Below are 22777 nucleotides of genomic sequence, written 5' to 3' on the forward strand. Positions count from 1 at the left end.
AACTTCCATATTTCAATACTTAACCTTTTTTTTTTTTAACTAATTAACAAATGGGTCACAAATTCTTACATTCGCATATTAAATAATAGACATTACTGGCCTTAATTTTAGCCTATTTAGCAGGCAATGCCCAGAGCAACGACCACAATCTGCATCTGTGCGAGTATGAATGTACCTTTAAGCTTGAACTGACCGCGTTCACTACAACACATTACAATACAATGAGGTCCAAAAATTATTCAATGAACATATGATTAGCATTGCACATACTATGTACCCATAAAATATTTGGCATATGCAGTATATTTATTGTAATGTGCGTCTTTCCACGGGGGATGGGCTTCCCCAGCTGAGTCTGGTTCCTGTCAAGGGGTTTTTCCCCCACAATCCTCACATTTTATGGATTTTCGCCCTGGCCACGGTCACCTTTGGCCGACTGGAGGCACTAGAGGATGATTTTCTGAAAAGGTGATTTGCAACCGTGTGCATTGAATAAAAACAAACAAAGAAAATTGACTTGAGTTTTTCAAAAACACCACTGAGGCAAGAGGTCGCTGGAATATAACAGATTTATTTTCTTCTTGCAATAAGAATAGCACACTATAATTTGTTGGAGGACTGGGAAACAAGTGTGCGGTCACACTATCTCCCTGAACGCTCTCTTCTCCGAGTACTTCACCTTGTACTTCCTCTTAAACCTAAATAGAGAATAGGAAAGATTAAAAACAGACCAAAAAAAAAAAAATAGAAAGCAATGTAGCTTCAGCTTGCCACAAAGCCTACAGTTCCACACTAACACTCTTAATCGTCCATTTTATACAAATAAAGCAGTAAAACATCAAACTTACTTGGCTCTTTCTCTGGGCTCAATAAGGTTCCTCTTCTGTAAGCTCATAAATCGATCTTTTAGGATGCTGCCCTCTGGCTGCAAGACAAGAAACGCGTGTTATTTCAAACAGCATGCAACTGGATGTCAGTAAGAGACAGTTAAACACACACCTTCAGACTGCGGAGAGAGCCGGCGAGCTCATGGCTCAGCTGCACATCGAGATCAGGCGCCTGAAACCTGTCAAAAGAACAAAGTTACATCATCATCAACCTTTGTGTTTTTGTTAAACTGTGTGCAGGGCACTTTTGATGAATATGGTCCAAAACCAGGCTTGGCGATCTTAAACGCCCTTAATGCCAATATATGCGCTTTTTCAACAAAATGTCAGTTTGGACATGTCAAAAATGTCAAACGTAAGATGGACACGAGCGCGAGTTCACGGGCGAATTTAATTTGCGGAGCGTCGTTAACCAATTGATCCATATTCCGTTTTTTGAGAAAATGAAATGCTTTTAAGTGCGCCTTAGTGCGGAAAACACGTACTACTTTTTTTTTCTTCGTTGTTTTCTTTGCTTTTTTGGCGGTCGTCCAGTGTTCCCCTTTGTGTTTCGCAGGGTTTCGCAGGAAGTTAAAGAAAATAGAGGAGTCAAAGGTTATATGACGGGCGACGAAAAAGAAATAAAGAAACGTCCCGTGTCTTCGAATTAAATTATAAATTTCTCCATATTTGAAAGTCGGTGGAAATTGTCGGGATAATGCAAGTACACATCTAATAAAAAAAATAACATAGATAGTTATTTTTGCTATTTTTAAAGCAGAAAAAATACATATTGTGCCTTTAAGGGATAAAATGATTGACTACAGGGGGACTTTAAATGAACACCAAAGGTGCGTACCATTTGACCGCAAGTGGACTTCACAGGGTATTTTGCCATCTTAAGTGAGATACCAATTCGAAGGGAACGAACACGTTCAGTTCGAAGGGCACTGCAAACGGCATAGGGAATAAGGGAACATCGATACATCACTTCACAGGAAGTCAGTGAAGTCTACTTCAATGTTCAGGGAGTAGGGAGCAGTGAACACTTGTGTAGGGACCCTGTCGAATGGAACGCACCTCAAGTAACTTTTCCTCTGCGGCTGCCCTACAGGCTGGAAGCGGAAATGTCCATTACCGCTGTCGTAAATAATTTAGCCTACTGTCGCACGCGCACGCTCGCTGTTCGTCCAGGAGTGAACGATGTCCACAGAAAATTTGAAGTGGTGGGGGAAGTGAAGTTCGCTGTCGAGCAGTCAAACTTTGTAGTTCTTTCTGTGCTCCGCTTACTATACGAAACCCGAAGTTACACAGTGCAAGTAAAAGCCATGCAGACGTGTCATTTAGCCTATTTTAAGTCAATGTACCATCAAAAGGGTCTTGGAAATATATAATGAAGGCTGAAAAACTACATCATGTTAATTTAAAGGTATAGCGGAGGATTTTCTTTTTCCGGGTGGGTAGTCTATACTATTGGTCCACCTTAGGCCATCCTTAAAAATATTTTGGTTTGCAGTAACAGCAATTTTTTTAAAAAAAAGGGTCGGTAGGTAGGTCTATATTTTTTTTTCCAAGATTCAGTGTAAAAAAAAAAGGTACAATTTTGGAGATGGTGATCGTGAATTTAAAAAAAAAAATGCATATTGTGACGTCACTGACTGGGTCTTCAAACTGTGCATCCGCCGCTAGGTGTTAATGCAAAATACGACCAGTTACATTTTAGGCTAGTCACAAAATGTATAAAATATCTATTTGTTATGCATATATACATGAGATAAGCAAAAACAAGTACAAACACATGGTCAAACAAAAAAATACAATTAAACAAAGATACAAATTAGCCTATATACACAGTGCTTTAATTTCAGGAAGGTCTAAAATTAGTTAAGTCTGTCGCTCTCTCTGAAAAGAAATTTAATTTAGCTAGTAATCAAATGTAAAATGACACTGCATAGTTTATCATAGTTAGATTAATGCTTATTAAAGTTTAAGTTATTAATTCAAGAGCTGTGAGTGATTTGTATCTGCCTTTTGTTGTTTGATTCGCATTGGCTCAATCGTCACGTTTATTAGACTACTGCCCCTTTAAGACCGAATGCAGAACTCTACTGTAATAGATGACTGATGCACCATCGTTTTCTCCCAACTATTTACGTCCAATTAAGACATAAACTGTGTTTATGTATATTTGATGGTTTACATGCGCACATGAAGCCCAAAATGAGGCTATAGCCTACTTTTCTTGTCTCGTTTTAGTGCATTTCGGAGCGCGCGTCGTGAACAACGTCTCTTGCGCAGACTTTTGTGCTTTTAATAGCTCTTTTAATGATTGCACGCGTCCGCAGTTTAGCAACAGTACAGACTGCATTTTACAACAATCACCGATCGTGCTGATTCTGACGGTAGCCTACGTTTGGGTTTTAGGAAGAAATGACAGCGCAACGCTGTGAAGGGGAGGAAGTTGCGCTGGACAGAATGCGTCTGTAATGGTTTCATCTCAAATATCTTTTTTATAATCTTTGAAAGCGGAAATCTAAAATACAATTAGAATAATATCCCAGATCTAAAGTGTAACCACGTTTTGTCCTCATTGTCACTCATTAAGCAGGGCTGTCGTGCTGTCCGCGCTGTGGCTCCGGGTGAGAGATCGCTCTCTCTTCTGGACTGCGAATAGCAAAATTGCATCACAGACAAATTGTTTAATATTTTTATTATATATAGAAATGGTTGATATTCAGCCCCGTTGCCCTTTTAATACCGGGTACCAAGCGGGAACACTGAAACGAGCGAACGTACAAGCCATATAGTGACACACGTAACGTTAAACCAATGGTGTAAACATAATCTGATGACTATGACGCCACGGGTTTTTATTTAAGAAAGAACGTAGCCTACGTTTGTAGGGTATGTAGACACAAGCAACTTTCACAATACTAACTAAAATATAATTAATATTATTTTATTGAATTTGAATTAGTCGTTTGAAGAGTAAAAAAAAAAAAATCGGTCGGTCTGAACGCAGGTTACAACCGGCAAGTCGGTCGGACAAAAAGGAAAAAAAAATAAAAAATTGGGTCGGCCCTAAATTGACAGGGTCGGTCGGGTTACGGCAAACAAGAATATTTTTAAGGGTGGCCTTAGTGTCAATCATTCTGGTGATATGTTTACGTAAGGCCGTCGTACGTGCTCATCCCTATGTAGTTTTCACTTTCAGGTGTATTATGTCGGAGCTGCGGTTTCAGCCATTCCTTTGAAAATGGCTGAGGGTCGAAAGAGAAAAAATGTTTACGAAGTTTATGATAAGAAGTGAAAGGCCGCAGAATATAGAAACAAGACCAGAGAGATTTTGGTTTAATATCACATGCTGGCGTGCGCTAAAAGCACAGGTTGGGCTTCTCACTGATGCCGCAGTCGCGAAGATTCTACTAGATAGGTAAAGTTTGTCATGCTATTTGGAGAAATCCATTTAAAATCACTAGTAAAAGTTAATGCAAGCTACTTAATGCTAGCCCTGGCACAAGTCATGCACCGCATAGACACGGTAAACATCTCAATTTGTCTAAAGTAGCCTTTTGACCAAATGATAAATGGTATCACCCTGAAATATTCTAAAACCTTGTGTGTTCATGTGTTCATATTCTAAAACCTTGTGTGTTTATTATTACACAAATGCCACAAGCTACTTCTCCATTACATATGCAACTATGTATAAAAAAAACGTATTATTAACAATGAGACATATTAGGTTAAGGACCAACGTAATAACACTGCTTATATGTTGCCATGTAACGTAATTGCGATTTGCAAAATAGTTTCCTCAGAACGTATTTCGTGTGATACAGGGTTGCACATACCATGTCTTGAGTCCTCGGTCACTCAATCGATCAGTATAATAAGTAAATAAAACACGGAAGGGCATTTGACATGTTGTCTTTTTTATGAATGTTTTTGAGTTAGTTTATAATTTGCAACGTAATTGTGTAAGGCGAAATAGACGTTCCCTCTCGGGAGCAAGAGTGCTGTGTTTCTGCATGTGCATTTTTTTTTAAAAATTTGAGAGGGTGGGTCTTCTCTAAAATTCGGAAAGATCCTCCGCTATACCTTTAAGGACCGCTTGAAAAATCAAAAGATGAAGCCGGTTGGATATAAACTTTGCAGGGCAGTGGGTCTCCAGGAGAAGGGTTGAAGACCTCTGTTGTAGCTCACAGATTCTCTAATGAACTGATCTAATAATACCATAACATAGCTGTGTGTAAATGTTCCCTAAACTAAGATCACTCATGTAACTAGGCATCAAACTCAAACTGTGGCGTGAAGTTATTAAAAACCATTTCCTATTTCAAGATATTGCCAGTGATTTTTGAATCACTCTTCTCCCATCATGATGTCACGTCAGACACAGCTGGAGGACAAAAGCCAGAAAGTGAAGGAAACGCACTTGAGTCTGCCGAGTCTGCGAGGCATGCTCTTCTGCGCCTCCCGATTGGCCCTCCGCTGAGCCTGCCTCTGTTTGGTCCTCTGCTCCTGCGTCTTCAGGCTGGCACGGATGGATCGCAGTTGGAACAGTTGCTGCTGCCTGTCAATCATCTGACGCTCTGCCTTCCTCCGCAACTCCTGTTTGATAAATTAAAGGTTTGCATGCGAGTCAAGAGATCATCCCCTACTTGGACGAGAGGCAAATCCATTCTGCTTCCTTACCTTGATCCTTTGAGCCTTCTCTTTCCTCCTCTGTTTCTCAGTTTTCTTCTCCTGCGTTGCGGTCGGCCCGATGACTGCGTCTTCGCTGCCCCCTTCTGGCTCTTCCGGTTCAACATTCCCTTCTTCGATCAATCCCTCCACCTCCTCTTTAAAGCTGCTCTCCTACAGAAACACATCTATATTTAGAACAGCATGTGGACACATTCCCATCTGAACCTGGGATCTCCCGTTTGCTCTCCTTCTCTTAACACTACAAAGACAGTTCACCTATCAAAATAAACCACATAACAGTCACCCAAACTGAGGTGAAAAAAGCCGGAGGAGCCAAAAAGCGAGCTGTTTGCATCAATGGCAAATCATCTGCCACCTCATGTACCCCCTGAGTTAAGCTGTCAGCATAAGGCTCGAGGTTGTACCTCAGTGGCGACGTCCTCTTTCACAGCCAGCTGACGTGCCAACCTTTCCTCTGCTTTCAGCTTCTTGACCTCCACCTCATGGGCTTCACGAAGCAGGTCCTAGAAAAACACACACGTTGATTTGTAAACACACACGTGACGTAAATGGAGCAGATGAAAGTTCACGGATGCGAAGAGCTGTGTGTGGGAGAAACAGGCTGCATTATACCTGGTGAGAAAAGAAGTCTGGGTTGTATGAGCCTCCAGGACCGACGACCTCAATTGCAGGTAGAACTGAAGGTTTCTCATTCAGCCTGTCTGGTCTCTTAAAGAGGAACACGAACAAATTCAGAACATGAACACAACAGCTAAACCTAACGTGTTTCAATCGATACCTGAGAGAACAGAGTGGCTGATGGTGGACATGAAGCCTATTTAGGATAATCACACCATTTAATTTAAAGACAGAAGATAACATGCATAATAGTCGCTGAAATTATATTTTACATCATATTTAATACATTCATGAGTAATTTACTTTAGATTAGCAGCTCTTTGATTCAGTTATACTAGTATAGACCACAGCAGACAGACACAAACAGTGGTGACAAGTGGAGGAAAATGAGCGAGTCCCACAGAATAATGGGGGAAACATGTCTGAATGTTTCTGACGTACAAACAAAGATGGTCTTCGTTTTTCATAGGACATCAAAGACTTTAGACTCGCCCTCACATTATTGGTAGGAAGTGCTACGCACAATATGTGGGAACAAGTCTTCACTGCAGCTTCCGCTAGTAAATGTTTGATTACGAGTTCAGCGGGCAGTTTTTTAGGATTGCGAGTTCAACGGGAAATTTTAGGATTCCTCCATTCAAGTAGACAGAATTGAGTTTTGGATGTCAAAGTAGCAAATATGACCACTGAGTGAACACTTTACTTGAAAGGGACTTTGCAACCATAAACATCTGGATTTAGCTTTAAAGACTAGACTGATGAAACTTGTGATGAATTAACCTATAATAGATCTGCATAATATTCACATATGCAGTTTACAGAGGGCATTAGTGTTGTCAAAAAACTCGGTACTTCGGTACCAAGTCGGTACTAAAAAAAAAAAATGTTACGGTACCAGCTTTTCTAGGTACCGAGTACCAGGTTAATCCAGTTCTGTTCTAGACGCGATGTCTGAAACGTGCACAGTTGCGTCCTCTTCATAACGCTGATATGCTCTCTCTCTGAATCCACTTGTTGAAACGAAAGGAGGAAAGAGCCACATATGGAAATATTTTGGATTAGGCTAATGTCACGTCGCCATAAGAGGCCGATTACATGCAAATTCGCAATTTCAAATATAGGCGCGATTCAAGCGCGCTCATAATAAAAACTCGTTGGACGACAGACGCCGCGTGAGAGCAAGCGCTTTGGAAAGAATAAGCACGCGCAAAAATATAATTAAAAAACACGCGCGACATGTGAACGGCCTCTAAAGTGCTTTCGGGGTAGTTTTACGAGTAAATGAGCACAGTAGTATCCACCCGACACCAGAGTAGGCTACTGGTATTAGTATTGTCATTTAATGTCAGTGCCAGTTCTTGGCGTATTCTTGCCTTTATAACTCAGCAGGTTTAAAAAGCCTTTTTAAAATTAAATATGAATGCAGTTTTAGATTAAATAAAAGGACAGTCAAGTCAAATAAAACATGTTTTATGGTAATGCTACAAAGATACCATTCATCAACATTACTTAGTTATCAACACATTGAGTGAACAATATATTTTTACAACATTAATTCATGTTTGAAAATTGTATTTATTACAAACACCTGATTGTTCATGTTTGTTCACTTAATTCATTGTGCATTAAATAAATAATGGATTAAAACTTTACAAACAACTTTAAAAATGTGTTGGTGTATACTATTGTTTATTTTAGGTCATTTTATGTAATCTTTTTCTAAAGTGTTTATAATACAAATGTACAGTTTCCATACTTGTAACCGTGATAAACACTTAAATATATGTAAATTTAAACTAAGCTTTGGTACCGAAATTGGTACCGAGAACCGTGAATTTTAACTGGTATTGGTACCGAATACTGAAATTTTGGTACCGTGACAACACTAGAGGGCATGAAATAATATTTAATTAATCCTATAACATTTACATAGAATTGTGAGATAAAAAAAATGTTTTAATGTTATCTGACTGTTTTTTTTGCAATTGCGAGTTCATGTCTCCAAATTTGGAGTTTAAAACGCACAATTTTGTGAGTCTCTATATCTCTATATACACTTGCAATTCTGAGTGGGCAAAAAAGGGAAGTTTTAAAAAGATATTTCTCCTAAGAATTGCGGGATAAAAACTCGCAAATACCTTTTATAATTATTTCTTACATGGCTTCCATAGACTGCTATTGCAGAACTGTCAATTTTTGCCACATGGTAGGCTCCACCCAAACATGTCATCACTGTTTACAAACACCACAAAGATTTTTTGTTATTTTATTTTGATTATAATGAATTATTTTATATAGGAGTCGGAGCTCCTTGTGCATCTGCACTCAGGCACTGAAGTTCTCAGCGCTGTCAAAATAAAAGTCCCGCTTTTACAACATTTATCGGTCAAAATGAAAAAACAATAATTAAAAATCCCAAACATTGGCCGATACATTAGCTACATCCATTGTCCATATGACTGTGAATACTTCTAATGATCACAAAACAAAAGAAAGCACTGCTCTCACCTTGACGAGCTTTTTTTTTGTTTGTTCGAGGTAGAAGGGATCGGCCGTCTCCGGCGCTGTTGGACAAAGACATTGATCGACATTACGCCACTTGTTTACATTACTGACGTATCAGAGAGTGAGAAGATACTCACGGCCTGCACTCCACAGGTCATAAAACGCTCTCGCTGGGTTGTTGTTGGCCACTGGAGTTTGTTTAACGGGCAGCCCAGAGGCAGCGGCAGCTCTTCGGAGTTCAAGAAGCTTTTCTCTTCGAGGCAACACTCCCATGGCCGCCAACCTCGCCGCTTTCTCTGCCATGCGCCGCTGCTTTTTAGCATTGGGCTGCTGGAACGCCAAGACACTGAAAGAACAGGAGAATCAGGGTCATGTAAAATTGTAAAAATCAGAATAACCTTAAATCATAGATGGATTTTATGATGTATTTTCCTTAATGCCACTATATAGCAAATCTCTGCAGCGTGATTGTTTATATCATCACAAAACCCAAAGTATATTAATCACACAACTCTATAAAGCTGGATATATAAATATGTGAGTGGATAAAGTTGGACATAATCCAATATATACTATATAGAAAATCTCAACTGCATGACTGTTTAAATGAATTGCAAATCCTAAACTAAATTATCATCCCTAAGATTAACGTCACTATTTTCTGTAAAGCTGCTTTAAAACAATGTGTATTGTGAAATATGCTGTACAAATAATACTGACTTTATCTTTAAATCTACATGATTTGGTGATCAAATAAAGCTTAACATCTTCAGCTCATAATTTTTCATCTGTTGTGTCTCATCGCCAAATGTGAAACCTGAAATGCTTTTAACAGAGCCATTTTTTGATTTGAGAGCTGAGGCATTAGTATCACTTCAGAAGACTTTCGAGAGCTGTCTGCCACTTTTAGGGTGAATTTTAAGTAAATATTAGTTATTTTGCATGTATGTAATTTAATTCTAATATATAATTTCACTGTTCTCTCATTCATTACCGTGTTCTCTAAATATAATGGCATTAGGCAAGAGAAAAACTGAATCCTGACAATATGCCCTCAGATCCTGGACGGCTGTTCACACAACAGCCCTCCAAGCTCCACTGTGTTATCTTCACATTCCCAAAGAAATACTGGGAGCGCAAGGATGAGATCATCAGCGGGCAGAAGAGGATGCAGATCGGGTCATTTTACAGTCATACTGTACTCACTTTTTGGGGGCAGGTACGCGGGAATCCGGCTGAAGAATGAGATCTATCCGCAGAGGTTTGGAGCGTTTACCTTTCCTAACCGTCGTCTCTAATAACAAGAAAAACAGTTATGGATTGGATGGGGGGGGAAAAAAACAATGACATAGTAGGAGATGTAAAGAGACAAAGAGAGGTTTTTTTAAACTTACGTGGTTGAGTTTCTTTGTCTTTTTCACCAGTGTCCACAAAAAAGAGACTGGCATCTGGTTTTTCTGCGATCAACCCCCTGAAGAATGGAGAATAATAAATCAGTGTTTGTTCAGAATCTCCTGTATCATGAACCGTTGTCCTGTTAACTGAAAAGTTGTGTGAGACAACAATATATCACTTTTTTCTCTCTCCCATGTTTTTTAACAAACAAAATGATGAAAAATCAGCCATGCAACAGTAAGTGGAAACAACAGCAACTAAATGAATAAAAATAATAAATAAGTTGGACTGGTTAGTTACACAGAAGAATAAGTGACGAAATAAAATACATCTAACCAATATATATATATGTATATATATATGCAAATATCAAAGGACATGAGCATATATCAATAATAAAACATAAACTCGAATGGTTATAAATGACTCAATGTTTACGTAGCCTACTACATAAAACAGCCACGTGACGCTTATCAACTCTTTTGTCAACTCCATCAACTCTTTTATATTCTACTGGAATAAAGCAGACTAAAGATATAAATATAGAAGTCTAATCACTTCCATCAATGTTAAACTTTAATGATACAAAATAACAACATATATTTACCCATGACTTACCCCGCTGCTTTCTCCTGAAGCCGCACGTCGTCCAGAAACTCCTCCACATCTTGGATATCACTGTATTTGTTCCAGTTCTTTTTCTTATTTTTGTTCACGCGTTTTCGCCGTTTAATATCCGAAACGTTTCCATCCAGACCCGAGTTAAAAGACAGAAACCCGGGTTGAGACGCAGCCATGCGCTTGTGTTTCCTGGCGGCCGCCATGATGGTTAGAGGAAGAAGGAGGAGGCGGGGGAATGAGGGAGGAGCCTCCCTCGTTTGTGGACTCGAGTCATGAATATTTAATTAGGTCACGTGAGCTCAACAAAGCGGGCGGGAAATCCAAGATGTGGCCCCTGTCCCTTGTCTGGTAAAATCTAATATCTCAGATGTAAATGTTGATTTGCCTTAAAACTTCCTATAAATTATTTAAAAATCCTTTCCGTTTAATTTCAAACGTCAGTTTGGTCTTTTCTAATATAGCTATCGGCAAAGACTTCATATACAGAATGGGAGAAAGTGCAAAGGAAAATATGGTGAAATACCTCTTTACCGAAAGAAAATATATTTCCATATATTTATGATAAATATATTATATGGTGAAAATATAATTAACAATATATAAAATAATATATTACAATATATTGTATGTATAAACAATTTATATACATAAGGAATCGCAACTTTTCATATATTGAAAAATATATTTACAATGTCTTTACATGAAAATGTTTCTTAATTAGATGAGTTTACTTAAGAGTACAATTTTTCCAAAGTTGTGAGTTGTTAAAGACACAAAAAATGTCAGAACAGTGATAAGCTGTGCATTTATTTCTATTCATTAAACTGGAAATACTTTGTGCATGGAAAAAATATATATATAAAAAAACACTGCAATACAGTTATGTCATATAAATAAATCAACACGCAACATATTCTCAAAGTTCTCTGATCTTCTTCTGGACTGAAGCTCAGGCTCTACTCTTCGTCTCAAAGGTGACCTACAAAACTCAGCAGATGAGGGTTAAACAGCATTACCAGCGTAACTTATTACTAAACAGTTTGACTTTATTTGAATGTATAAGTCCATACATCTGTGACACAAGTAAGGAACATGCCCTTTGGCTAAAATAAGTAAAAAATCACAAACATGCAAAATGTTGACATCAGGCAGTCACACCAAGACATCAACATTTTGCATATGAATCACAGCAATGGTGAGTATTAAAACAAAAAAGCTTCATGCTGCAATGCATGATGGGTGGCTTCATATAATACCAAACTCATCCTTGACTCCCTCGCTTTTTTGTTTTTATTGTCACCATTGTTGCAACCATCAGTGGTTGGAGAGAAGTGTGTTGAGGGGGCCTAAAGCCCCAGCCAGCAGCAATCAATCTGAAGCTTTACTGATGCTGTTTGTGGTGTTTAATGACGTTGGAGAAACACATGTTTAGAAGACCTTAACCCAATTTTAACATGCAACCAGAAATTGATGTCTGAGTGATGTAGGAGCCGTTTAAATCTGTCGTTTAAAATAAATGCTTTTTTCTGTATATTTGATCAATTAAATGCAGGCTTGATGAGAAAAAGAGACTTCATTCACAGCATTTTTTTCTTTTTCTTGCTTCTATGAAAGTTGTAAGAACTAAACAAAAACTGAATATAATTTATGCTAAAGAGTAATTAAAGTCTTGTGGGCTTGGAACGACAAACATATTGTCATACCTCCCCCTAGCATTTGAAATGTATTTTATAGTATTTGTATGGTTTGTATTATTGATATTTCTTCAATAAAAAAGATCATTTAAAAACAAAACAAAAACAATGCTTATCCTTTATAGCAAATGCAAAGGCCTAAAATAAAGTATGAAGTCATTACTGTCTGTAAATGGCTGTAGAAATGGTAAATATAAAATTGCCAGTATGTAACAAAAAAAATGATAATATATGCATTAACTTCGTGAAATACCATGAACACAGTGAAATACAGTTTTTTATAAAAATTGTGCTAAATGATATTATATATTTATAATATTATATATTTATAATAATGAAAAGTGTGTTTGGTGGGATGTCTGGTAACCGCAGTGTGTGTATGTGTGTGTGTGTGTGTGTGTGTGTGTGTGTGTGTGTGTGTTTTATATTTTGATTAGACATTAAGATAAACATGAAACATTTGCAAGACATAAAAAAGATAATAACCAAAGAAAGAAAACATAATATCAAATGTCCTCAATTTTTGTTATCAGTATACATTTGAGAGACTCAATATACAAAAGAAATCAGCCATAAAGACCTTCAGACAAGGTTTAGAATTTTTTATTTTACTTTTTTTTTAAAATATAAAATTTACCAAGATCATAAGGTTTGACACAAAATAAGCATCTTTCAAAATGTAACAACTTTGGATGTTATTTCACAATTATGACCTGAATTCTGTTGAACCTGCATAAATCTTCCCAGAATGTGTGTGTGTGTGATCACACTCATAAAAGAGATGTAGAGACTCATAAAACAAAATGAGCAATTTTCATCAATTTTGATAAAGTATAATTACTATAAATATTATGAAGAATTTTCAAATGTAGCCTATATGTCCAGAATTTCTTTCGATATACAAAACCAAAAAGGAAGCAAGCTTTTTTCCAAATAATCTTTTGGAAACAAATATTGTAGAAAGATTTATTTCTATAAAACAGATGTACATGAAGTATGCAGGTTCAATCAAACGGGACAACATGTGGCTTCTCATCAAGACTAATCTAAAAGGTCAGAGCGAAAGTAAATTCCTTTATCCAGAGACAACCGTTTTAGCTAAAGTCTCCTACGTCAGCGCGATGTGATTAATATTCATGAGCACGATCTCCAGCCCTAAAGATGGCAGTAATGAAGCTCGGGCGTCGTGAGTGAAGATGAAGAAGATGAAGAAGAGCTGAAGGCGGTACTGATGTTGTGTGAGAGACGCATGGAAAGCAGGGGAAAAGAAAGTTGAAGAAGAAGCGTATGTATGATAAATAAAGCACTGTAAGCAGGCATATAACCGAGAAGGCTTATTCTACTTGTATTGAATATATTACATCCGTGTTCCGGGTTATCAGTGATGTGATGACGTTCTCGTGAACAGATATCAGCAAGATGTAAAGTTAAATAGACACTTGTCTCCCACTGTACACACTCCAAAACACAACCGATGCCTTTCCTCTGAAACACAATGAGTCTGGCTCTGCACGAGCTGCTGGTGTGCTGTCGAGGACTGGAGAATGAGAAAGCCACAGAGAGGAAGGTGTGTGTGAAACATCTCTTTTCTTATGAATAAATCAGTGACCTGAGGGCTGACATTCACCTCAACTTCTTCAGACATGCCAAATCACTTTTAACATCAGCCAATAAAACACCAGTGTTGAACTGAGAATGGCTTTTAAATTCAATTTCTGAATATGAATTGAGGAACGAGATTTAAATTGAGTAGCAAGAGATAAAAACAACGTATGAGGTACTTTCAGAAACCCTGGATGATATTTATTATCAATATTTGACAATGATACCTATATAGAAATTTAGATGTAGCTAACTCATGGAAATGTTTTCAGTGTATGTTTTTTTTAGCCTATATTTAGTGGACAGTCACAAATCTCCGACTGCTGTAATTTACCCTACATTTTTATGTTAAATATATTATTATAGTTATCTGTCTGATAATGTGGTGCTCTATCATAAAATAACTGTTGATGTCTATTAGAGATCGACCGATATTGACTTTTTATAGCCAATACCGATGGTGATCATTTGCATGTTTATGTGCGATAACTGATTTACAGAACTGATATTATTTGTATTGACAGTTATAATAGAACTGAGCAAAATTGTTTTAAAACTTATTTTATATACTGTACATTCTGTCATGTTCTACCTCCGTAGATACATCGCAAAACACATTTCTACATCAATAAAAGAGTCTCTTAAATATAAACTTAATTTGGACAGGATTTGATGGATTACGTAAGTTTAAACTGCATAACACTCATGTAACATGTCTCATTTGTGCATTAATGGCTGTTATGTTAAATAAAATGTACTAATTAAGGGTGGTAAGTGCTTAAATATCAGGGAAAATATCGGTAACACCGGTTATTATCGGTCGATCACTGATGTCTTTGGTAAATTGCCTGTTTTGGCAGTGTAGAACAATGTGTAATCAATTAAAAAATATATCCTGATTTTCACTGAATAGACATACTGTAAATTACTCAAGTGGTGTAACCGTCAAGTTACAAAATATTACAAACAATTTTTTAGACTATTTTATGCATTGCATTGTTAATTTGACTTGAAGCCCGCTCCTAAAACTTCACGTTTATCATACAGATGTTTTCAAATCAAGCGATAGTTCACCCAAAAAAATTTTACTCGCCCTCAAGTTGTTCCAAACCTGTATGAGTTTCTTTCCTCTGCTGAACACACACACACAAAAAGATATTTTGGACCCCATTGACTACCATATCATTTTTCTTTTCTACTATGGAAGTCAATGGGGACCAGAAACTGTTCAAATTAAGTCATTTAAAGGGATACTTCACCTCTGGAAAGATGAATGTGTATTTAAAATGGGTCATTTATGTAGAAGAAATAATTGAATTTGGAGCTTTCTAGACTGAGAAAATGTATTTTTGGCTTATGTGGATGAAAGACAACAACTCCCAGAATGCACTTGCTTTGCTGCCTTAGGAGGCCACGCCTACCGGTAACAGAGCGCAGTAGTTAAACAACAAGTCTAGGCTACTAGTGAGTCTCTGTGATGAGTCTGACCGAAAATGTGTTTCGAGATCGCCCAAAATGTCTGGAAATCGGCTTTTGCGTACTACAGTCGCCATTCATCATGTTTACTATGGCGAGCAGGACGAGGCCGGTGACGTGATACTGCGGGACAGCGCCTACTACTGACTGTAGTCTTTAGCTTCTGGCCAAATTTTTTTTTTCTGGATTTTTTCCAGACAAAAAAAATCATAAATCTCTCGTCTCATGGGGATATGAGGGTGGAAAGCACGGTAATTCGAAAAATACTACAGGTTTTCTACTAATACAAAGCTTAATGCTAAATCCTGAAGTATCCCTTTAAAAATCGGGGAATTTTGCAAATTCAGACTATGAGGTTGCTTTGAAACATTCAGTTATAAATTGATATATAAATAAAACGTGACTGATTTATTATGTTTTTGTTTCAGAAAGAGGTGGATCGCTTCAGGAGACTCATCCTTTCGCCAGACACGGTGGAGGAACTCGATCGTACGTCGGGATGCAAAGTCTCCAAAGGCTCCAAGCAGCTCACCTGGGATGCTGTTTTCCGGTCTATCTCACTTCTTATTTTTCCGTTATGTAGTTCTAAGGTGTGAGCTGACACGGTGCGCTCATAATGGTTTTTCCTTACAGATTTTTACAAAAGTTCCTTCAGAAAGAGACAGAGGTTCTACAGTCAGGAAAAGCCAACGTATCCGCCATCACGCATGCCAACCGGCAGAAGAAGATGCAGGAAATTAGCAGCCTGATGAAGTATTTTATCAGATGCGCCAACCAACGTAATGTCTGATCTCCTGATATTACAGTCGCTGTTCATATCCATTGTAGATTTCCCTTTGGTTGTTCATCACTGTACATTAGATAAGCGCAATACATCCATTACAGGAAATCCTGCTTCTGTTCTGCAGGTGGTCCGAAGTTAAAGTGTGCCGAGCTGCTGTCCCATGTGGTGGAGGTCCTGCAGAGTCCGTTCAGCTGTGGGGCGTACGGCGAGGACTACAGCAGCATTCTGCTCAAGGACATCCTGTCGGTGCGCAAATACTGGTGTGAGATGAGCCAGCAGCAGTGGCACAGTGAGTGTACCATCTCCGTTTCTGTGTATTTATCCATTTATTTAGCCCCTATTCCCTGAGGTTCTTGTATTAAACTCTGAAACATTAAAGTCCCCCTGTAGTCAATCATTTTATCCCTTAAAACTCATCTTTAATCACCAAAATTACATATTAACTGTAATTAAAATGTAATTACAATATTACATGTTTTACTTGAAAAGAATTTCTTCATGCCTTAAAGTATCTTGAATGTAACGCGACACCTTTGCCTCATTTAGTATACGCAATTCTATGAATATGTAGATGAGCCCCGCCTCCGTTCACTCATTCAGAGGTCCACTCGTTGACGATCACACGTTGATCTGATTGGTTACAAGGTAGTTTGTGTCGTCGGAAACACCAGCGATTTCAAACCGTGTTTCTGAGACTGTCTTTGGTTCACTGCAGTTTTAAGGAGAAAATACTCAGCAATGCTGTCGACTGATGAATTTACACATGGTTTGTCTTAAAGCATATTAAAAACACCACATAGACATATAAACAACAGTAGCCCTCAAACCCTATTCACTTTATAGCCCTTAATCCTGTAATTGTGGACAAATGTGGGCACAGAGGACTCCTAATTTTTATTTATTATAAATGTTATATCACTGTCTTCGATAAAGTTTTGTCTATCCATTTATGGTGTTTTTTTTTTACTTTACTTCAAAAAGTCCCATATTTTCTATGTAAATTATGCTTATTTTTAGGGCTGGGCAAAAAAATCGATTTTTCGATTAATTGTTTTTTAAAATGTGGTCGATTCAAAATCGATTCTCAACGGCCACGAATCGATTTTTTCCATCTTCTCGTCTCTCTGCACTAGGCAAGCGCCAAGCGCTGCAGCTGTCGATACACACACACACGCGTTCAGGAGTCGGGACACGACGGAATATTCACTTGCACAATCGGGCCAGCATTGCATCGTGACCTATGATCGTAACTAACATATCATTTATTTGCTCAAGCAATGTTAAACCATCCCGTGCTCGCGCACTCTCAGAGATGTCTTTCACTGCGTGCACAGTACAGCCTAAATCCGCCTCACAAACAGCTCGCCAGAAACAAAAGTTTTATCCCTGGATTATATCGCTTTAACAGTTAAAACACGCGACATTATGTCAAAACTCTGGTCTTGGTGAGTAACCTCCTAAAGACAGTCGGTAATGTCTTAAATTAGCATTAAACGCGTGTGACAGAAAGTTAATGAAACAGTAATGGATTCGCGCACTAGTTCTTAAAGTGAACGCAGCCATTTGTGTCAGTCATTAATTCTGTTGTCATAACAACAGAATATAGTATTAATTGTAAGCAATCAGAATTAATAGCCTTTGTATTTAATTCAGTCTGGACTAAAAAGACTATCCAGTGTTATTTTACATTGGATTACTTTATTCAGTTTCTGTAGTATATCTGACATACCCAAAAAACTATACGCCAAAATGTCTCTTAATTTGTGTCTTTATTCTATTGTATTTATTTGTGCTACTTTTTTCAATTTAATTCAAAGATTGAAATCAAGCATCCATACATAAACTCTTAGCAAAAAAATACATTAACATTTAGGTAAGATCAATGTAAAAAATGTCTAAATATTTATATATTGATTTATCTATATCTATCTTAAACATAAAATAACATGATACTGTTTGATCAAGCTGTGCGACTGTTCTGTGCAACTGTGCGACTCTTTTTTTGCATATTGCATCAAAATCCTGTCTAGTCTTTGTATGCATTTAGTGTACCTAAAATAAAAAGTGTTTTATATATAGGTTTATGGCTCTTAATTTTCTTGTATTAATTAACCACTAGTAAACTTATGTCCACTGTTCTTTTTTATAAATTATAAATATAGGATTTTTATTACATCTTCATTATAGTTGAATCGAGAATCAAATCAGGAATCGAGAATCGAAAATCGAATCGAGAATCGAAATCGAATCGAACTGAGAGCTTGCGAATCGAAATCGAATCGAAATTGAAATGTGAATCGATACCCAGTCCTACTTATTTTTATGTTTTATTTTTTGTAATTATTTTAACTACTTTAAAATATCATTCCAATAAGTTCTTAAAGCTAAAACCTAAAGATGAAGTGACTTTGCTGTCACCTGGTGTCTTATTTTGGCTTATTTTAGAATGCTCTAAACTACAGTTTTTCCCATTCATTTCTATGGGTGCCCATTTTTGACCCAAATACAAGATTAAGGAGTTTTTTTTTTCACCCACTTAACATTGTAGAATTGAGTCAAAAAAGTATTTTTTGAAAATTAATCAAAACTATTTCGCCCACATTTGTCAAGAAAATGGTTTTAGGGTTAAAAGCTGGATTTTCACCATAGGGGGACTTTAAAGTAACCCCGGTCAGTGTTTATTTTGCAATAATGACATGCATTATCCATACTTTTTAGTTTTTTGCTAATAACATTACATTTTAGTTTTGTTAATAATGTTAATCAGCCTTGCTGTTGTGTTGTTTGTTGTGCAGGTCTGTTGGATCTGTACTGTGGGCTGTTCAATAGGGGATCCAAATCCATTAACAGAGTCCAAGTGAGTCGCATCCTCTACACGGTTGTTTGGGGCTGTTGTGTCCAAACGGAGGGATTGTCCCACACTCTCTTCAACTTCTTCCAGAAGGCTCTGAGCAACACCAGGTATCGTTTAACGCACGCCAAATATGTTTTTGTCTGATAAAATCACCTGCTTAACTTGTGTTGGTCTGCTGTTCCTCAGGGCAGAAAGACAGCTGATGGTTCTGGAGAATCTGGTGTCTGCAGTGAACGTGTTCCTGCGCTCGGTGCTCCTGTCCTGCAGGAAGAGGGCGTGTGCCCTGGGCGAGGAGGTCCTGTCCGCTATGCTGTACGTTTACACTCAGATGAGACCCAGCTCCACGCTGAAAGACGAGCTCGTGAAGTTCTTCCAGCTGCAGCTTTGTGTTCATCACCCAAAAGGGGCAAAGACTTTAGAGACAGGTGATGATACAACCGTCATTTCAAATGCTCTGGGTCGTATTTCTTGGTCTTGCATTTGTTTAAACAAACACACCATTACATACATACATACATACATACACACCATTGTAATTTGCAATTTCTTTAATAGTGTGAAAATTGTATTACATTTACATTTATGCATTTGGCAGACACTTTTATCCAAAGCGACTTACATTGCCTTTCAAGTTACACATTTACATTCGTTTCAATTCTTGCTTTCCCTGGGAATCGAACTAGTGGTGCACGATATATCGGCCTCTAAAATAATATTGAACGATATGGTAATTTTTTTTCACATTGGTATAGTATCATAGCATATTGACTGAATAGCTTTGAGAATACACAACGGTAAAAGGTCGGAAGACTACCACTGGTTGTGAATTGTGCTAAAATAACGTTGCTTTATCTTCTCTGAAAAGCTTTCCACACATTCAGCTATAATAAGTGTTTATATTGGGACTATTTCAGACTGGTTGGGGCCGTACAGCTGCGCCCGCGTGACTTAGACATAAACAGAAAGACGCAGAGACGCACGCAGTTCTGCTTATTAACCGCTAGAGCGCCAAAAGTGCTGGACTGCAGCTTTATTAAAGTCTTGACCGTGACTCTTTGCTGGCTCAGGTGCGCATGCGGAGGACTGGGTCAGATGGCAGGGTCAGCTCTGCACCCTCTATGATGCCCTCGTCAGTGAGATCAGTCAGATCGGCAGCAGAGGGAAATATGCCACTGGCTCTCGGCACATTGCTGTGAAAGAAAATCTCATTGAACTGACCGCTGACGTCTGCCACCAGGTGATTTATGGATGTTTTAATGCTGCTGCTGATCAATCGTCATTATTCCCCTGGTTTAATATTAAAGGCTTAGTTCACCCAGAAATGATGTCATTAATGAATCACTCACCCTCATGTCATCCAAAACCCTCTCTGGAACGCAGTTATTTTAGATTTAGTCCGAGAGCTTTCTGTCCCTCCATTGGAAATGTGTGTACGGTATACTGTCCTTGTCCAGAAAGGAAATAAACACATCATTAAAGTAGTCCATGTGACATCAGTTGGTTAGTTAGAGTTTTCTGAAGCATCAAAAATACATTTTGGTCAAAAAATAACAAAAACTACGACTTTATTCAGCATTGTGTTGTCTTCCGGTTCTGTTGACGATCTGCGTTCAGTGACGTTGCTGACGTAAGATGCTGCTGACGTGTATCTTGTGTATTCGGGTTCAAATAAATATGGCTGGGAAAAAAAATCCAAGCGTTCCTCTGTGTGGAAATCCTTAGACATGCGAAGATTGTTTTGTTTACAGCGAGCGTCTTCCTCAGACTGTAAACGAAGCTCGGGCGCACTGATAACACGTCACTGAACGCGGATCCACAACAGAACCGGAAGACAATACAATGCTGAACAAAGTCGTAGTTTTTGTTATTTTTGGACCAAAATGTATTTCCGATTCTTCAAAACATTGTAACTAACCCACTGATGTCACATGGACTACTTTGATGATATCTTTATTTATTGGTGCGACCTGAGGGTGAGTCATTAAAGGGATAGTTCACCCAAAAATGAAACTTGTCAGTATTCATGTTGTTCCAACCCCGTAAGACCTTCGTTCATCTTCGGAACACAAATTAAGATATTTTTGATAAAATCTGAGTGCTGGATCACTTCTCCATACTAGTCCATAGACTTCTTGAGGGATTGAAACTTGCCGGCCACAAAAAGTTATTAAAGACATCGTTAAAATAGTCCAAGTGACTACAGAGGCTGAATCTTAAGTTTATGAAGTGACTAGAACACTTTTTGTGCGCAAAAACGTACATAAATAACAACTATTCAACAACTATTTATTTCAACTATTCATTTCCTTCTTTTTGGGCCTCTAGCCAGTTAAATGTCACACGTAGGCTCACTATTGGCAGATGCTGGTCATGTGTGGAGTGCGTGTGACATACAACGACAGATCATATGCGGTTAAACGCGAGGCCCAAAGAGAAGTCCACTGTCGTCACTTGGACTATTTGAACGATGTCTTTAATAACTTTTCGAGGCCGGCAAGTTTCAATCCCTCAAGAAGCCTATGGACTAGTATGGAGGAGTGATCCAGCTCTCAGATTTCATCAAAAATATCTTAATTTGTGTTCCGAAGATGAACGAAGGTCTTACGGGGTTGGAACAACATGAGGGTGAGTAAATAATGACAGAATTTTCATTTTTGGGTGAACTATCCCTTAAATTGGGTACATTGGAGTGCTAAATCCCAATGCAGTAAATAAATACCATGGTATATCGATGTATTAGAGGTCCATAGTATTACCATCATCAACACTACTGTTTTTATAATAACAAAGCGTGGTCTTGTGTATCACTTGTTTCCATCACATTCTGATTTGTTGACTTCTAATGGCAGTTTTCACGAATGTGCCGTGTTTCTGCAGTTGTTCCGTCAAAGCACTCATGTTCAGGAATTGACATCATCAGTCTGTCGGGATACTCAGCGGGACAGTCCGCAGAGCTGCAAACGCAGGCGAATCGAGCAGCCGCTGACCAATTGGGAGGTGATACGATCCAAACTTCAGCCCCACCACAGCGACTTCGACATTATACCCTGGTACGGTTTTATTTCAGTTTAAAGCACAAACAATCCTTCATTCACAAATGTATATATTTGTATAAATCTTTCAGCTTTTATTGAAGGGAGGTCATTTTGCCAGTTTTACATTTGTTATTGACTGTGTCCAGTTAATAATAATTTAAGAATGTCATAATTTTGACATAAAGTGTTAAATTAATATTTAAGTAAAAGGTAACCAGCTTTGTATTGTCAAACTAAACTCAACTAAAACCAACTTGTAACCTTGTTATTAAATTATTTGTATTATTTATTTATAATTTTTTTTATTTGTTTCAATACATTTTATATAATTAGTTTTGCTATATCAGTATTTTAAGCCTTACTCAGATGTCCCATTTTTTAATTCTAAACTTCATATAAAATGAATAGAAAATAAAACAGTTGGTCTAATAATAAAAATCTTTTTTATTTTTTTTTATTTTTTTAAGTTTCAAGCTTTTATTTGTAGCCTCTCATGGAAAGTGTCTAATATTCAAGTACTGTATCTTATAGGGTTTTCACAGTACCAAAATTTCAGTAGTCTGTACTAAAGCTGCACGATTCATCTGTAAAATATTGCAACCTGGATTCAAACACCC

The 22777-nt window shown here is 37.8% G+C and overlaps 2 protein-coding genes across 3 annotated transcripts in view; one reads left to right on the top strand and one right to left on the bottom strand.

Moving 5' to 3' along the window:
- Window positions 1–551: 551 nt before the first annotated feature.
- nop53 (NOP53 ribosome biogenesis factor) lies at window positions 552–10956 on the bottom strand. The gene is made up of 12 exons (XM_039654257.2): window positions 10713–10956; window positions 10094–10170; window positions 9906–9993; window positions 8837–9045; window positions 8703–8758; window positions 6189–6284; window positions 5981–6079; window positions 5565–5726; window positions 5305–5480; window positions 1000–1066; window positions 849–925; window positions 552–698 (listed from the first exon to the last, which is right to left on the bottom strand). The coding sequence occupies exons 1-12, from the start codon at window positions 10916–10918 to the stop codon at window positions 638–640; spliced, it is 1374 nt and encodes a 457-aa protein (XP_039510191.2). The 5' UTR covers window positions 10919–10956; the 3' UTR covers window positions 552–637.
- Window positions 10957–13556: 2600 nt separating this feature from the next.
- The window catches only part of atm (ATM serine/threonine kinase), an 89648-nt gene continuing 80427 nt past the window's right edge, over window positions 13557–22777 (top strand). The window contains exons 1-9 of one of the 2 annotated variants that reach the window (XM_039654170.2): window positions 13557–13694; window positions 13818–13976; window positions 15916–16037; window positions 16121–16266; window positions 16396–16560; window positions 19067–19232; window positions 19312–19550; window positions 20193–20362; window positions 22003–22175. In XM_039654170.2, coding sequence (XP_039510104.2) covers window positions 13905–13976; window positions 15916–16037; window positions 16121–16266; window positions 16396–16560; window positions 19067–19232; window positions 19312–19550; window positions 20193–20362; window positions 22003–22175 — 1253 coding nt within the window. In that variant the 5' untranslated portion in view covers window positions 13557–13694; window positions 13818–13904. Of the gene's footprint in view, window positions 13718–13817; window positions 13977–15915; window positions 16038–16120; window positions 16267–16395; window positions 16561–19066; window positions 19233–19311; window positions 19551–20192; window positions 20363–22002; window positions 22176–22777 lie in introns of both variants that reach the window. The other variant, XM_039654169.2, reaches the window with a different exon arrangement.

Source organism: Pimephales promelas, chromosome 16, assembly GCF_988280905.1.
Source record: "Pimephales promelas chromosome 16, fPimPro1.hap1.1, whole genome shotgun sequence".
NCBI classification, from domain to species: Eukaryota; Metazoa; Chordata; class Actinopteri; order Cypriniformes; family Leuciscidae; genus Pimephales; species Pimephales promelas.